The sequence below is a fragment of the Syngnathus floridae genome, chromosome 13, assembly GCF_059516105.1.
Source record: "Syngnathus floridae isolate MCC-2025c chromosome 13, RoL_Sflo_1.0, whole genome shotgun sequence".
NCBI lineage: Eukaryota > Metazoa > Chordata > Actinopteri > Syngnathiformes > Syngnathidae > Syngnathus > Syngnathus floridae.
This window is the reverse complement of record NC_142425.1, coordinates 8,605,719-8,622,577: the sequence shown is the minus strand read 5'-3', so window position 1 is coordinate 8,622,577 and position 16,859 is coordinate 8,605,719. Positions and strand designations below refer to the sequence as shown.

General features: G+C 43.0%; 2 protein-coding genes across 3 annotated transcripts; both read right to left on the bottom strand.

Moving 5' to 3' along the window:
- Positions 1 to 91: 91 nt before the first annotated feature.
- On the bottom strand, positions 92 to 12,421 carry eps15 (epidermal growth factor receptor pathway substrate 15). 2 transcript variants are annotated; one of them, XM_088394128.1, is made up of 25 exons: positions 12,297 to 12,421; positions 10,886 to 10,927; positions 10,296 to 10,385; positions 10,172 to 10,219; positions 9,998 to 10,093; positions 9,827 to 9,886; positions 9,585 to 9,710; positions 9,257 to 9,316; positions 8,943 to 9,173; positions 8,576 to 8,721; positions 8,151 to 8,307; positions 7,556 to 7,638; positions 6,734 to 6,806; positions 5,980 to 6,141; positions 5,701 to 5,898; positions 5,223 to 5,639; positions 5,069 to 5,149; positions 4,696 to 4,852; positions 4,568 to 4,612; positions 3,986 to 4,386; positions 3,847 to 3,916; positions 3,695 to 3,765; positions 3,288 to 3,423; positions 2,982 to 3,187; positions 92 to 1,505 (listed from the first exon to the last, which is right to left on the bottom strand). In XM_088394128.1, exons 1-25 carry the CDS (start codon positions 12,321 to 12,323, stop codon positions 1,365 to 1,367), a joined length of 3,324 nt encoding a protein of 1,107 aa, XP_088250254.1. In that variant the 5' UTR covers positions 12,324 to 12,421; the 3' UTR covers positions 92 to 1,364. The 2 variants fall into 2 exon arrangements, with proteins under 2 accessions (XP_088250254.1, XP_088250250.1); XM_088394124.1 differs by having other exon boundaries at positions 9,827 to 9,889; positions 12,297 to 12,420.
- A 705-nt stretch (positions 12,422 to 13,126) lies between these two features.
- On the bottom strand, positions 13,127 to 16,849 carry LOC148388501 (calreticulin-like). The gene is made up of 9 exons (XM_088394255.1): positions 16,576 to 16,849; positions 16,001 to 16,102; positions 15,461 to 15,664; positions 15,283 to 15,377; positions 14,938 to 15,147; positions 14,755 to 14,868; positions 14,421 to 14,564; positions 14,230 to 14,322; positions 13,127 to 14,154 (listed from the first exon to the last, which is right to left on the bottom strand). Exons 1-9 carry the CDS (start codon positions 16,667 to 16,669, stop codon positions 13,945 to 13,947), a joined length of 1,266 nt encoding a protein of 421 aa, XP_088250381.1. The 5' UTR covers positions 16,670 to 16,849; the 3' UTR covers positions 13,127 to 13,944.
- Positions 16,850 to 16,859: the final 10 nt, after the last annotated feature.

Genomic DNA, 16,859 nt, shown 5'->3' with positions numbered 1-16,859 from the left:
TTCAAATAATATCTATAAGTGGAAAGCATATGACTAGAGGGCTGTTCATATCACATTTTTCAGTCATAAACAAGAGAACAGATTGTGTACATTTAATGATCTATGCATTTATTTGTTCCGTTTTGCTGTACAAAGTTAGGAAAGCAGTGTTCAAGTGGAGTCTGCAAACGCTTTTAAGCAAATGCAGGCATGTAGAGGGGCTTAGAGAGCACGACCCAACTGTGGCAACACCAATCTTGGGCCCTTAAAGGGGAAGTCATCCCCAACATTTTCTTTTCAATAATATGTTGTATTTGCCTTCATTCATCTAAATTGAACATCTGATCAATATTGCGTTTGTGGAATATGAGTTAGGCGGCCATTTTGCCATTTACTGTCGACTGATTATGACATCATAGTCAGGTCTCAAGCCACAACCAATTATGGCTCAGCTTCAGAAAAATGGTGAGCCATGATTGGTTGTGACCGAACACCTGAAAACTGTGATGTCATTTTCAAACCCCAGCAAGTGGCAAAATGGCCGCCCCGTAATTTTGCCTGTTTACTTCGTATTCCACAAACAAAACATTAATCACAGCACTGTGATTTAACTATTTGAGCTGGACAGAACATATTACAAAAGAATTTTTGGGGAAATGACTTCCCTTTTAACTGACATCTTTGAAAACTAAATCAAAATTCAAGTTATTACAGTATTCAAAAAGCCCAAAAAAATGATATAGTTTGTCAAATGTTACATTTAGTTTACATCTGGAAATATAAAGAGATTCATGTTGAATCTGAATGCTTATTAAGTACACAATCATTATCTGGATGCAGTTTGTTTCATGCTTTTCTCTGACAGACCATGCTAGGCTAACAGGCCGAACGTGGCTTGATAATTCTCTTTTTTAACAAGAGCCTGGCATGCACTTCACATCTGCTTGTCGTCGTCTAGTGTAGGTGCGGGGGAAAAAATAAAATCACATTCAGTCATGATGGCGGCTACATTCCAATTGGATGACATTTGGACTGCTAATATTCTTCACATAACGAGCTGGTCAGAAATGGATTGTAGTGGGTTCGATTAGTGGATAAAGCTCTATAAGTGTAAGTGCAGGTTTAGAATAAGTTACATTCTGGAGTAGGTCATAAAAGGACATGACTCTCAAAATCACTGTTTTCCCTGTTCATCCTCACAACAGGATGGAAAAGAGTCTAGAGGACAACATTTGCTTTCGTCCAAGAACACGCTGAATTAGTCCTACAGGGTCCCCACGATGCTTTGGTGCTTCAAACAGGCCACGTGTGGCTGTGCCGGGCTAAGAAAAAAATAGAGGCGGGGTTTTAGAGTGGAGTGCGATGGACGAGGGAGAAGAAGTCCCTCAGGAGAGTTCAGACTTGCTGAGAGCGATGGCCAACTCCAGGTCTTCTTGTTCCTGCTGGGTGAGCCTGGCCAGACGCTCTTTCTCCTCGCGCTCGCTCTCGCGCTTTGCCCACTCGATCATGTCCTCTTCCGTTGGGTACTGTCACAAAAAGACGAATAGTGCAGTTAGTAGGATTGTGACGTGACTGAAATGATTCCAACAGTTTTTTTCGTGTCAAGACATCACGACTGCTTCAGATGAATTTTAAACTGTTACATTAAAGGACACTGTTTGTATTGCTTGTTATTAGCGCACACATTCTGAGAAAATTTCAATTTCTTGTAATATTTGCAGGTGTGTTATTTTTTGCGATCAAATTGGATTATATAGTTGTAACTAATTAAGTGTCCAGTGGGTGTATACTTAGCATGCGAGAACCCTTTCGACGGATAATGCATTAAAAAGTTCAAAAATGGAAACATGCATTGTCACGGTTGGCACATGTGATGCAGATGGAGAATAAAAACAGTCATGCAAATCAACTTAAGTGAATCTAAGATGATGAAGAGGAGCTTAACCTTTTGTGACACGAGCGCAAAATAGATTTTTATAAGATTATAGTTAAAAAAAAATAAACAAATGATTTGTGTTTCTTTAAAAATCATTTCTAAAGACAGTCCTGTTGCTATATTATATTATTTGTATTCATGGTTGTCTGACTAGGGAAGTACAGATACCTAGAGGTGTCACAGTGTATTTGGGGTGAGGCGTTTATTTTAACAAACATTAACTGAGGCACGGTGTTTATTACAATGTCCGTTTCATTTAGCGGTATTAAAAAAATAATATCAAATAATTTGGCCCACAATCAACTGATAAAAGCTCATGCAGTTGCATGCAGATGGAAGCACAGAAATCCAAAAGGGTGCCCTTGATTTAACTCTTTATTCAACGTCTTCAACAACATAGATTTAAGGACAGAGACAACACACACACACACACACACGCGGGGAAAGCACTAGCTACACAATAAAGGGCGTGCAGGGGTCATGCGGGTATGATTAAGTGATCTGAGAAGGGGTGGCAGAAACGTTATGAAAAAGTCATGCATCCCACATTGCACTGTTCCAATAGGACCTTTTAAATTAAAAAAAAAAAAGTTTTTAAATCAGTGTCACCAAAAGTGTAAAATAATCTACAACTGACTGGGCGATTAGAAATATATGTACAGTATCTTTCACAATGGAGGAATTGAAATTTGCATGAAATGACTCCGTTGGAGGAAAGCGGTTAATGAAATTTGATTATAACTGTCATGTGTAACAAAGCGTGCAAGACATGCAGTGTTGGGCCGTAATGTCATTATTATTGTGTCCAATCGTAGGTTGGTCGGAGAAAAAGTTGTTCGAACTAACTTTGATGAGCGAAACAGCAATTAGCACCTATTTATACATTTAATAAGTATGAGGCATTCATTTAAGAGTTTTATGCTTTTGTCAAGCTAAATAAATGTGGATGGAGGGATTGAGAGTGGCGCTGCTTGCCTGAGTGAAAAGCAAGTAAAATAAGAACATGCGTGTATCTCTAGTGAGAGTCAGGTGGGGGTGAGGAAGAGGGTGGCGGAGTTGTGCTCACTTTGTCAAAGCTGGCAAATCGATCAGCTTCCGGTAAGTGTTGCCGAGGAGGGGAAGAAGGGGCGAAGGGATCGGCTATGGGATCCTTGGCAGGCAGGGAAGAGGAGGAGGAAGAGGAGGAGAATTCGCCCGAGGTCTGCGTAGGGAAGTGGCCGCGCCGGTGGAAGGAGTCCGACGACTCGGTTCTGGAGAGGGAGGCTCTCTTACCTGCCATGACAATGAAAGTATGTATTTCAGTGGTGCAATCACATTATAGTTGCTTTAAATTTTCCACGACAAATTGCCTCATGAAGGTGACTGTACCGACCTGGAGGTGGAGGTGGCGGTCTCGTCGGCGTACCCGTTTTGGGAGGCAGCGCCGGGGGAACGTCCGCGTTGGCAGGCTGGCTGTCGTCCTGGAACAAGTTCTTGTTGTTGATGCCAAATTGATCGACGCCGTTTGACTGGAACATTCAAAACAAAAACACACACAGCAAGCTTAGGAGTTTTTAAATGATTCATTTTCCGAAATAGTCACACACATTCTCAGTTTCGCTCTGTTCAGACTTCCGCCGGCTCATTTCCCAAAACCTAAAGCGCAAGGTACTTTCATATTGTGTGTAATATATTCAGTTGTCTGCAGACGCAAAAAACTACACACCAACAATACCGTTAAAATATTCCAGCTATTTCGTTTCGCAACAGTACATGACATTTCAAACTTCATCCCCTTACCTTTGTTAGGGCACTGAAGTCAGCAAAGCCTCCTCCGAACGATTCATTCCCAAATACAGCAGCAAATGGATCTATAGTTACAAAGAGCACACTTAAATTAGCAACATTTTCGGTGTACCGTACCCGCCCATGCAGCATATGAAATGTCCTACCTGGGTCTGAGGTGGCGCTCACTGTGGTACCACCTGGAGCGAAAGGATCGTTGGCTGCGGCAGTGTCCTTCTAAAAACAGTAAATGTTAAATCAAGCTAACGTGAGCTAGCATCTTTGGGTGTCTCATAGTGGACTCACCAATGCCAGACCGGCGTTGGGTGGAGAGGTACTAAACGGATCTGTCCCTGTGTACTGAGAACCAAACGGATCAGCTTCGCCGGTGGCGTTGATGGCCTGAGGGAACGCGTTGGATTCAGCTGTGTCTTTGCCAGTGGAGCTGAAGGGATCCGCGGCCGGTGCGGTTGGATTCGTTGGCTGTGAGGTGAAAGGGTCCGCTTCCGCCGCTGCTGCCGTCGGGGCGGGATCGTTGTGCTTGGCGGCAAACAAGTCGGGCTCTGGAGCAACTGTAGTGTGACCGAATGGGTCGGAAGAGCTTGAGAAAGGGTCGTCTGGAGAAAAATGGCTGCTGGCCGTTTGTGTGAAGAAATTATCTGCAGCGAAAGGGTCTGAGCCTTTGAAAGGATCGCCTCCGAATGGATCTGAGAAAAAAAATAAAATATATTATTTCTGTGGAGTGTGATGCAAATTATAACTGAGGGGAATAAAAGGTTTAAAAGACGAATATATTTTTTTTTTGTGATTTTCTTTTTATTTTAAGACAATCACCCAGTCCTTATAAATGCTAATTACCATGTGTGGTGTTTGCTTTATCAAACCTACCAGCAGCAACCACTTTTCCAAACGGGTCATCTTTAAAAGGATCATCTACAACACAAAAGTCACATTTTCAAATCTGTGGCATCACGAGACAACAAATGACACCTTGCCGTAGATCTGATTGGACTCACGTTCTGTAAACGGGTCCGTGTGGAAGAAGTCCATCTCGGGCAACGGTGGCTGGCCGGGAGCAGCCCGAGGAGGAAGCGCTTGTGCTGGTAGCAGAGACGGGATGACTTCTGATGAGGCGGCAGCTTCCTGTTTGACTTCCGGCTCTGGTGATGACACCTGTTGAAAAGTGCTAGCTTTGGTTCACTCCGATTAACAGAAAAATTCAGCATCAAACTCTGCTCTCTTCCTGTAACGTTCTCGCTCTTGTTCTATAGAACTTGAATGAATCAAGAGCGCCCTCTGTTGGTTAATGCAAAGACAGACACCTTGTAGTATTTTAATAATATTGAAAACGAAGCCTTTAAGACTCAATAAATGATTCAAAGTCTTTACCTTGGGTGAGCTTGTTTTAGGCGACTCCGCTGCATCATCTCGGACCTCTGAGGAGACATCAGGTGAAGGGTTATTGTGTTCCTGGAGATGTCACAAAAGAAGGTATGTTACGTAAACATTCAGAATGATTGACTGTCTCTTATTTCATACGTACATTTACAGTTTTCTCCTGCGGCTTGGCAAGTGTGGGCAGAATTGTGTACTTCTCAGAAGCGGCTAAGCTAGTATAGAGATGATCCAAAGGATCAGGCTTCGCTTTTTCCTCTTCGGGAGTCTCGGGGCTCTCTTGCTCCTTCTCATCCTCTTTTTCTTCCTTCACTCCTTTCTCTGTTTGTTCTGAGAGTTCTTTTGGCGGGTATGAGGCAGCGGATGGTTCTTCTTCCGTTTGCTCTTTAGGTTGGTCCTCCTGGTAGAGGTCCTGCTGGAAGAGGTCCCTGCGAGGGAGCTCTGGCGTGGGCCCCGCCGATCCGTTGACCATGACGGGAGAATCGTCTTCCAAAGCTCTCTTCCAGGTGAGCTGGGCTGCCATTGACCTCTCCTCCACCTGAAGGTCGTTTAGTCTGTGTTGGACCTGAACAGCGATAGAACATTAAGAGGGAAGCCCAATATTGATTGTGTTGTTTCAATCTCACCTGTGCAACTTGTGTGAAGGAGTCCCGGACAGATTCCTGCAGAGGTGTGAGCTGTTCCTGTGCAGCTTGGACCTTCTCCTGCAGTTTCCTGCTCTCCTCCTGCAGAGCCAGAAGCTCCTCTCGAGCCTGGACCAGGTCCTCCTCGTACTGAGATATCTTTTGCTCCTGATCTTCGTGCTCCGACTGCAGCGATGTAATCTGACGGACAGGAAAACACTAATCAGTAATAATATTTTGTAACATTGTTGTTTTCAGGGAGGTGACTTCTGCCAAACCCACCAGCTGGCTCTCTTGGCTGGTCTGCTGGCGAATGTGGGTCAGCTGCTCCTCCAGTGAGGCCTTCTGTTGGTCCAGCTCGTCCAAAACCTCCTGGATCTTCTGACGCTGAGTTTGAAGCTGCTGCAGTGCCTCGCTTTCTCTTGCCACCTCACCCTGCAAGTCCTGTAGAAAACATGTCATGATATAACTAAATAGGCAACTCGAATATAATTACTCAAAAAGTTAAAAAAAAATATAAACGTGACCATGTAAAATATTGTTACATTTGACCAGATAGAAATTGCTTTAGGAGAAAAAAATTTTTTTACTTTTTGTGACCTCAATGCCACAGATTCTGCAAACCTCTGCTGCCGTAGAGTCAGCTAACCTCTGCCATATTACCAGCACAATAACAAAACGCAAAACCAAATATATTTTCAGTAAGAATTCAGTTGACACTTGATGTGACTCATCTGTAGAACGGAAATGGCAAAAGGGACTTTCACACAAACTTTCATGATACCAATCGCCGAGAAATATAAATGTGACGTCTTACACAAAGACTGTAGCTTAACTGTCGTGTGTTTTTCTAAACAGAAAAATATACAAGTCTGAAATAGACAGTTTTAGCTAAAAAAAAAAAAGAAGCCAATTTAAATCTGCACTGCCTTGCCTCGAATGCTATGCTAAACTAGCATGCAGCAGTACTGAGTGTTCCAACAATTAAGATGTCAAAACAAACTTTCAACTAAACAGGTCAATAAATTGGTCTTACCTGGACCTCGTTGCTGCGCTCGCTGATGGCCGCCTCCTTCTCCTTAATCTCCTCTTCCACCGTAGTTTTCTCCCTGGGATTCCGGCACAACACATACGAACATTTAGCCGCCGAGGACAAAGAAGATATCATTCCAAGGCCGCAAGGCCACAGCCAGCCCTCGGCTGAGCCCGCTTCAGCTCGGTCCTCCGCCGCAACCCCTTGCTCTCCCTGAATAACCATGATCTTCAATTTAAAAGGAAAATGCGGATGAAATAAGGCTGACACTCAGACGCCGCTGCGATAAAGCGATCTTGCGCTTGATCTGTCAAGTATGTGGGAGATGAGAGGTGAGAAGCAGATGGCTGCCGTGAGGGAGGAAGCGGGAAAGCAACAGCCTACATCCTTCAGCGCCTCCAACAGTGCTTCATTTATGCTACTTGTTTTTTTTTTCCTGCTTCTTCTTGCTATTCATGATTACAATATAGTTGGCCTTGTATGTATGACAACTAGTTTATACACGGCGGGATGTGGCGAGAGTGTAAGTGACTGACTTTTTAGCTTTAAAGTAGCAAGGTCCAAAATTAAATTATTTTTCCCACGACGAGAATCCCTGCGACTACTTATTACTAAGTCATTATTGTCAGTGAAGTTGTGCGGGTCATTTCAAACACTGCACTCTAGTGGTCAGAGGAGATCATGCAGTCAGTGAAACGCTACGTACTGTAACTCATGAGGGAGGAGGTGCCGAATTTGCATCTTTAAAAATCAAACAGTTTGACATGATGATTACTGAACAACTTAGCACTCTCCAAAACATAACCTGCATGACTTTTACTTTACCTTTGTAGTTCGACAATTTCGTTACTAAGAGAGTCCAGCTCCTTGATGGCAGAGAAGTCAGCTGCCAGGTTGGCCATATTGTTCTGAAGCAAATGAAGCACAGAGATGAGTGAAATGGAGGCAAGGAGTCAACAGATGACAACACGGATACTGAGATTAGACAAGTCGCATAACTGTACGAACAAGTAGAAGGAACGCTGATGAGCTCACTGATGAAAAGTTGCACCAGACAAAAACAAATGGAGTTTTATAACCGGCATCTCAACAGATTAAAAAAAAAAAAACATCAATCTCCACATTTGCACTAAATTGATATCGATTTTCCGGAAACTATTATGTAGAGGATGGGAAAATGGAAGTGAGTTGGCACAGAGGAATGAAATGGACAGCGCAAACTCACTCAAGGGGGCGTTTCCGTCCGCATGAGAAGGGAAAACGTGCAGAAAGAGAAGGAGAAAGAAAACGCTTGCAATGACAGCAAAGGGGAAAAATAAGTAGAAGCAAAATAAATGTGGAAAGCGAATACTATTTATTGGCTTTTTTTGAAAAAATTTGGCAAATCCAACAATCCGTGGGTGCAGTGTGCAATTCTCACCTGTTTGATGTTTAGTCTGTCAGAAGGAGGAATCATCTCTGGGGAAAGGCTTTGCGGAGGGTCCAGACCTCTTGTCAACTTCTGATTGATCAGATGAAGGGCCAGGGCGAACTGCTCTCGGGTCAGTTTTCCAATGTCGCCAATGTCACAAAGCTCCCTGAGGGAAGGGCAGGTTACGCAACAGACTTAACGATCGCCGCCTCGGGCCACGGCCAATTGCGATGGTGTTCGCCGATTATGACGGGAGCCAACAGAGCAGACAGACGCTAATTAGGGAAAATCGATAAGCCCCGAATGTTTCCGGATCTCGACACACAACAGTCTGGCCCGCTCAGGTCTTTTAATGTAGCCCACCGAGCTTTTACATTCATTTTCACAAGGGAGTTAATTCAACTCTCCAAATTCAAAACCATTTTGTCTCTTACCAGATGCGTGCGAGCGTGGCAGAAGGCAGCCCCGTTTTGAGAAAGATATCTCTGACTTCAGGTCCGGACACCAATCCGTCCATGTCTCCGTCTGTCTTGCTGAAGAGTTCGTCATATTTGGCTTTATCCGCCGGCGACACCACCCACTGCGCAGAGGCCAAAAAAGTGAGGTGAAAACAACAACTGACAAAAGTCAGAGTCAAACGACCGAATTGCAGACTCCAACGCTATCATTAATTTACCTTCACATTCCCTTTGGTCTTGTTCTTTTGAAAAACGCACTGCACTATCCAGTTTGAAATCATTTTTAAAGCGCTTGATTGAAAACGAAGCTGTAACGGCCGGGATGGATCGGGAGCGTACTCACGGGGGCGGCTGCTGGCGTCGGGGCGAGAGCTGGGGCGGGTTTAGAGGGGAGGGGCATGGTCTTGGTGCCAGCGTGGGAGGCGCGACTGTCTTTGGCGGAGGGGGGCGAGGGTAACAAGGGCATCGCGGGAGGCACCGAGGGCTTTTTTCTCTTGGAGGGTGGAACCAGGGGAGGCGGGAGAGACATGGGAACAGTTTCTCCTTCCAGGGCTCGGTACACCAGATACATGGCCTGGCAATAAAATACATTAAAGATCGGGGGAAGAGAAAAGAGAAAAAAAAAAAAAAAACATCGGACTAGGGCTCATTTCTTACCACAGAGAATTCATCTTTGTCCAACATGCCGTCTCTGTCGATGTCACTGAGTTCCCACACCTTTAACACAAAGGAATGATTTCTTTAAAATGATACGTATGATTACAAATGTGTGGAGGATGCAACGTCTGACTTACATCCACTTCCTCAAAAACCTCATGTGTCACCAAACATTAACATCCTTTTTTTTTTTTTTTTTTACTCGCTGCAGCGCTTGCTGATGTTTCGACTCGTCAAATGACTAAATTGGGAAGATTGCTCTATTTCAAAAAGCATATTTCCTAAGGGGCGTGAGTTGATTTTGCAATACATGGCAGGCAGCTCATACCCGGCCCAAAATGTCGACTGGCAGTTTGGAGTTGAGCAGGACGGGCTTGACTTTGTCTCCTGTTAGCAGCCCCCCGCCTGGACCGAGGCTCTCAAAGATGGAGTCAAACTTCAACTTCTCTTCAGGCTGAAAGAACAAAACGAAAATTGAAAAAAAAAGATGACATACAAATTGTATGTTGCGTATTTGTTGTAGGCCCAAATCTTTATTGTTCATAAAACAACAATGTCTAAAGGCATCACCTTGACAACCCAGGGAAGATCAGTAGTTAAGCCCCCGACTGACAGTGGGCTGCTTGTATCCTGCTGGAAACAAAACACAACTTCCTTTTATCAAATAATACCGACTTCAATTTGAACATAGCGCCATCATATGGACATTCATCTGTGGGGGAAGCAAAGCAACTGACTTACAAATTTGGGGGGCGGAACAGCCACATTAAGGCTCTTGAGTGCCACCTCCAGGCCATTCTGAGCACAAGCCACCAAGCGTAGAGCGATGTAAAATTGCTGTGGAGGTTTTAACGGCAACATAAAGTCAATTATTTCGTAATGAACACATATTTTAATAACCCTCCACTGGGTTACCTGTTTGTTGAGAGAGCCCTTCCGTTCAGAGTCCGACAGATCCCAAATCTGTGAAGGACAATTATCATCCACCGACATCACGCAGTGAAGCCAGATAGCATCGTCTCTTCCAGGCTTGCCTTACCTTGCCCAAAACCAGGTCAGCCAGGCCCGACCGCTTCAGGAACAGAGCTGCGTCCGCTGCCGCCACTCTCCCACTGCCTCGGGGATCCACCTACAGCCAATGTTATCATCCATTATGCATAAATCATCCTGGTCCACCACAGTCGTAAAAAAAGCAACATTTAAAATTAAATGCAGTTGTGAAAAAAAATACTGAACCTGAAGCATGTCAATCAATCATAACAATAAAACCAAATCAGCATTCTTAGTAGCATCAGTTCATGATGACCACGACTGGCCCATCATGACACGTCAGGCAGAGCGATGAATTATTAATTCATAGTCTGACTTCCTGTGCGGGAAAAGCGATTACTGGAGGTCATTGCAACATGATCAGAGTATAAATGAAGCTAGTGTACCTCTAGAACGTGCACCCACCAGTCACAACAATGGGTACCCGTGCACAATGTAATAATAATAATAAGCGGAGCTGTGCAAAAATAATTCTTTGTAACGACAGAATTTTGTACAACTTCATAACAGACCTTGATAGATTGATTTTTTTTATTTTAATTAATTTTGTGGTCATTATAAAACAGGACTGCCACATACCTGTCGATAGTATTTGTCGTAAATGGGATTTCCACTGGAGAGCTGTTGAGGAAAGAGAAGACAACCTTCATTCAGGGCCACATCAATTCATATCCATTTCAAAAGCATTTAGAAAAGTACAAATTGATGTCATATCCTGCCTAAACCAGCCAATTTGCATTTTTAGTATAGCTGACCGTCCGCAACTGGGCCAAAGAGGAAGACAGTCAGCACTTCCTTCTTCATATGGCCCATGTGTTGATGTTCTCTAAAAAAGGAGCAGGTGCAGCGAGGAACAACATAACAGCTTGCGTAATGAGCGCCTTACACAATTGGACCAAAATCGCTCGAGTACGGCAAAAATCTGCTGGATCTCAAACTGGTGTTTGCTTGACCACTTTTAACGTTAGCAACTGTCAATCGACAGTTAGATAACTTGCCACACACTTATCTCTTTATGCCAAGCCTATTTTTTTTTCACACAATTGTGTGCCTGGAACTAATTGTGGCTGCAAACAGTGTAGTCATTGTACCAGTGTGTCCACTTGATCTTGACTGAGCTGTCAATGATGTCCACACCTCCAGTATACTTCACTACACGTCTAATGATTTTCAGAAAATGGACATTTAGTCATTACAAACCACAATCCGATCTAAGGGAAATATAAGTGGCTGCATATTGTCAGATTGTTTTCTGGCTACCCAGACGACAACATTGCTATGATGGAGAACCCACTCAAGTGGTCACGCACTCGGCTTGTGTGTTGTTAGAGGCAACAGCGGCTCGGGTAACACCTCGCCGTGACACCTGCAACAAGACTTTTTGACAGCTTTGCAGTCAGAACCTATGAAAAGTCAGAAGGTGCCAACTCTGGATGATGTTCACTCCAAATCGTAATAATAAACGATGTTGTGTTCAGAGAAATTCAAAAGTAGATCGTTTAGTTAGTTATTGACTGATATTGTCTTCAATAACAGAAGATCGTCCAGAAAATGACAGTCCATAGCAGCCCCAGCACAGCCACACATGTCACGTTCTCGCCACTTGGAGGAAAATTAGTATGCAGGGAAAACAAGTGCTCTGTCACAACGGGTATTTTAAAACAAAACTAATGAGGAAGCAGCAATAGATTACGCCTTTTTTGTCTTAAAGCGGATCCAAAACACTGCATGCAAACTAGCTGTTAGCTAGCAGACTAGCTAGCTAGCCTCGCCCTTACGCAGTCCCCAAAGAGATTAGGCACAAACTTTTCCCACTCACGAGCAAAGCACCGTAAACTTCCCCCCGGAAAAAAAGAGCAATAGAATGGGAACGAGATTGTGATTTAGTCCGCGGGACTATTGCATATCTAGTGGAGTCTTTCCGGGCGGAGAAGACGGCGGACACGAAGCGCTGGCTATCGTCACAGAAGAGTTTAGACGAGAGTGTTACCTGAGTCAGACTCAGAGTGGCGGCCATAGTCTTTCTGTTTCCCACTGCTGCCTTCACGCCGCGCTGTTGCCCTTACGCACACACGAGTGGGCCGTCTGAAAACCTGGAAGTGGATTTTCACTACGACTGGCAAACCGAATGTCCGGAAAGATACAAATAGATAACTAGATAATAAATAAATAAATAAATAAATAAATAAATAAATAAATAAATAAATAAATAAATAAATAAATAAATAAATAAATAAATAAACATACGTTTAATACACAAAATATTGATGTGGCAAAAACTTCACCCGGATGGACGAGCCAGTAAACGAAATGAAAAAAAAATCCCAATTGAAAAATACCAATGTGTTGTCTGAAAAAAATAGTTTTTTAGCAAGGAAATATAGAAAAATGAGCCCAGCAATTAATTGTGGTCGACATTTAAACACTACTTTTCCTGTTAGCGCTCTTATTTTGAAAACTACTGCTGTGCACGACTTCCTTGATTGCCGTAACCTTTACAATTGCCGCACAGCATCGAGCAGGCTTTGTGCTTGTTGCAATTTAGAATCGTGACCTTTATGCCTCTTATTCTGTGGAAACAGGTTAATATATCAGTCGTGTAGCTTTTATTCATATATTAGAGTGCTACATTTCTTCTTAAATTATTGCAACTTGGTGACAATGACAGTAACCAAGTCACATTCATATTGTTCATATTAACATTCCCTTTCAAAATATTATAAAAGTTTCCACTAGTATAAATTACATTGTGAAAAGTTATGAAATGTTTTTTTTAATCGAATGAATTTTGATATAGAAATATTAAAATAATTGGAGTCATTTTCCTGTGGTTGTTTTTATTGGACACAACATTTTTTTCTTCTGCATTCAAACAAACCCCTTCACTTAAATTACCAGCAGTATTAGTACAAAATGTTGTCTTTTACAAAAAGGATCAGCGCTCAGCTTCAGTGGCTATCCGGGATGAGAACAATTGACTGCATACACACCAAACGATGAACGAACTTAAAATGAACAGAAGCTTTCCTGCTGCTGGAGTGCTTCAAGACAATTATTCAGAAACTCATCTCATGTGCACAAAAGTGGAAATAAGTGTACAGTGCAAACATACTTAAAGGATTTCCTCACAAGTTTAACATTCCAACTGGACCTACAATTCAGACTTTGGAGACCGTATCTTCCCTTCTTTGATTAAATGAACCTTTGAGCAGGCGCTTGACATTTGGGATTGACAAAAAACAAAAATAAAACAGCATTACGAGACAAACACATGAGGTAACAAACCTTTTTACAAAAACTAAACAAGTAGATTTGTCGTGTCAACATTTCTTAGTGATTTTGGCATATCAAATACCTCTTTTCATTTCCATATCATATAATCTACCAAATTAAAAAATTACAAATAAAATTAAAATGTGGTTTTCTAGTCTGGACATTCACTCCGACATCTTAATTTCTAACTGTGATTCCTATATAATATCAGTTATAATTGTCAATTTGTCATATTGTTATTATGGTATAGTAGAGTATGTAATAATGATATCTTTAACTCTCGGTTTTTGTAAACAAACAAGACTCCACCCACTGGGCGAGTCGTCTTCTGTGGTTGGACAGTCCGCTCCTTGCCTTTCAACTGTTTATAATTCATCCTTCATGGGGGACTCCGTGTCTTCATCCTCTTCCTCTTCGTCCTCCTCGTTCTCCTCCTCGCCATCTTCGTCTTCCTCCTCATCCTTTTCTTCCTCCTCATCATCGTCCTTCGACTCGTCTTTCCTCTGCTTGTCCTCTTCCTCACGTAGCTTTCTCTCCTCCGCATCTTGGGTGTCCTTCATTTCCTTCTCGGCGTCCTGATTGAGAATTAAAAAAAAAAAAGTATATTTAGGGTGGAAAATGTGGGGGCAAGGAGAATAAAGTTTGCATACCTTGGTTTTCCCCCACGTGTCATCACCGACCTCCTCAGCCAGTTTTGGGTCATTGGTGATCAGGAAGTTGTCAAAGATGGTGCCAGATTTGACCTACAACAAACAAAAGGAATGTTAATGATATTTTTGAAAAATCAAAATTTCAAATCAAATCTTGAAATATGAATGTCAGTTTCTGCATCTTACGTTACCTGCCACAGGTCCAGTCCAATCACGCCAATGCTGTCATATTTGTAGATCTCGGAATCGGCGGTGTACTCCGGGTTGTCGATCTCGGGATGGATCCACTTTCCTTTGTAGGCGGCGTTGCTGATCTCTTTGGGCTTCCACTCGCCCTGTTTAACACAGCACACAGTTCATTAAACCACATCAAAACTCATTACTTGGTCCACTGACACTTATTTTAGTGTCAAATTTTCAGCGTGCATGTAGCTTTAAAAGGCGGGGCCTGCGGTGATGACTGACATGGGAGTCAGCCAATGAGAATGTTAGTTACTTGATTTATCGTTTCAGTCTGTCAGGTACCTTGTATTCAGGGTTAGCGATCATAGGAGGCTCCCATTCTCCATCCATCTCATCGTCCCAGTCGTCTGGCTTCTTGGCATCTGGGTCAGGAATGTTCTCAGCCTTGTCCCAGTCCTATCAAACGAAACACGACATTAGTTAAATTCATCCTGGTGCTCTTCCAAGTGGCGGGCCCGCACTTGCCTCTGGTTTGGTATCGTCGGGATCAGGAATCTTCTCCCGGTCGTCCCAGTCCTCTGGTTTCTTGGCTTCGGGGTCCTTGATCTTCTTTGGTGGCAGGAAGTCCCAGTCGTCCTCCAGGTTGCCAGACTCAACCTTCTTATTGTCAATTTTCACCTCGTACGTGTTGTCGGGGTTGACGATCAGCGTGTACAAGTGAGTAAATTCATCATCCTGACAGGCGGGGGAGAAAAAAAAAAAATGTTAGACACGACTCACCTTTAAATGTATGCTGGAAACCTCCCACAGTGAAGGTTGAGGGTTGCGAATTTGGTTAGAGTTACAAAACACAACCACTCGATGACTCACTTTGCATCTGATGTCTTTGTTAACCAAATGATTCTTGCCCTTGTAGTTAAAGATTACGTGCACTTTCTTTGTGCCTGGTCCGCAAATATCAGGACCTGCGCACAGAAGACGTCTGCAATTCAACACACAACTCTGCTATGCACCCAACCCGATGGAGACCTGGATGAGCCCGCCGCACCAAACATGATGTTGTAGACCGAGTCCCCGTGCATGTCCTCTTGCTTAAGGTCAGAGGGGAACACTTTGACGTAGCCGCCGCCGCAGTCAATGCTCTGTTCGTGCTTGACGGTGAACTGGACGACGAGGGGTTGGCCTTTGTTGCTGAAGTCGTCGAAGCGGGACGACATTGCGTAGAAGCGGGCGTCCTGGCTCGTTTGCAAACCTGTTTCAATCGTATTGTGTCAAATGGGTCAAAGTTGAGATCCTTGGCTTTATATCATAATCATAAAGTCATTTTAAACAAAAAGAGTGGATTAAGAGAGAATCTACATCAAGAAAAAGAATTTGCCTCAACATTTTTCTCAAGCAAGATTTAAAAATCTGATTTTTAGTTGTTTCACTTATACGAAAAAAAAGATTCAAAATTACAATACGTAAAACAAGAAAAATATAGATGGGGAAATAAGTGGGTTCCTCTTGTAAAAATGCGCCTTTATTTTAGTTTTTTTCTTTATCCATTCGTCACCCAGCCCTAAATTGACATGACTAATCCACTCACCTTTATCCTTCTCTGCATCACCGTAGAACTTGCCTGCAGTCAGAACAAACTTGCCATAGTCGGTCTTATGCTTGGATTCCTCCCAGCGACTCTTCCAAGCGTCTAAACACACAAAAAAAGTCATTCAGATTTCCTACCAATGATTCTGATTTCCAACATTCCAAATATACTTAACAGTAATGTATTTAAATGTTGGTCATGATGGTGGTACTTGAGAGAATTATGTAATTTTGTTTTAGATTTGGGGGGGTACAGTAATTACCAAGGGAGGGACGTACATGAGGGGGAGGGGGAGGAGGCTTGACCCTACGTGGGGGAGGGGGGTGTCAAATGGATTTGGTGCTGTTACACACTAAATGTTAAAAGTACAACTCAGCAAAACGTACAATTTTAGGCAAAATTCATCATCTGAAAACTAGAATCGTTGTATTAAATTGCATTACAGGCTACTGGAGTTCCCATATAGTCATGCCCCGATACAACCCAATCAACTTGCATATATTGTATACGAACAACATATAATTAATATAATAGTTATTTGATAATAGTTAGAATAATCGGGAAAACAATCTCACCCCCATCTTCAAATTGCTCTCGGAAATAGACAGTGGACTCCGCCAGGACACAGGCGGTCGTTACGGCCAAAAATAACAGCGACAAGGCGGTCATTGTGGGGAAATAAAAAACACTCTGTCAAACTATCTCTAAAATTAACACAATAATATTAAATTTCTGCTGTCGCTCGACGGTGTTGAGCGGCGATCAAGAATCCGTTAGTGCCGTTTTATTAGAATCATGCAGCCTCTTGCCTCTCGGCTGGGAACAGATGTCTCAAGCTGATTGGCTGTCGACACCGGAG

Bases quoted from the DNA above. Each gene is read 5' to 3' on its own strand.
- eps15 (XM_088394124.1), bottom strand. From the start codon at position 12,323: ATGGCCGCCACTCTGAGTCTGACTCAG. The intron at 3,917-3,985 runs GTGAGTCCACTA...TACTGTTTTTAG, and splicing joins CCAACGCCGGTCTGGCATTG to AAGGACACTGCCGCAGCCAA. The intron at 3,424-3,694 runs GTAAGGGGATGA...TGAATGTTCCAG, and splicing joins ACTTCAGTGCCCTAACAAAG to TCAAACGGCGTCGATCAATT.
- LOC148388501 (XM_088394255.1), bottom strand. From the start codon at position 16,669: ATGACCGCCTTGTCGCTGTTATTTTTGGCCGTAACGACCGCCTGTGTC. The intron at 15,665-16,000 runs GTGAGTGGATTA...CGATTGAAACAG, and splicing joins TGATGCAGAGAAGGATAAAG to GTTTGCAAACGAGCCAGGAC. The intron at 14,565-14,754 runs GTACCTGACAGA...TGTGTTAAACAG, and splicing joins TCGCTAACCCTGAATACAAG to GGCGAGTGGAAGCCCAAAGA.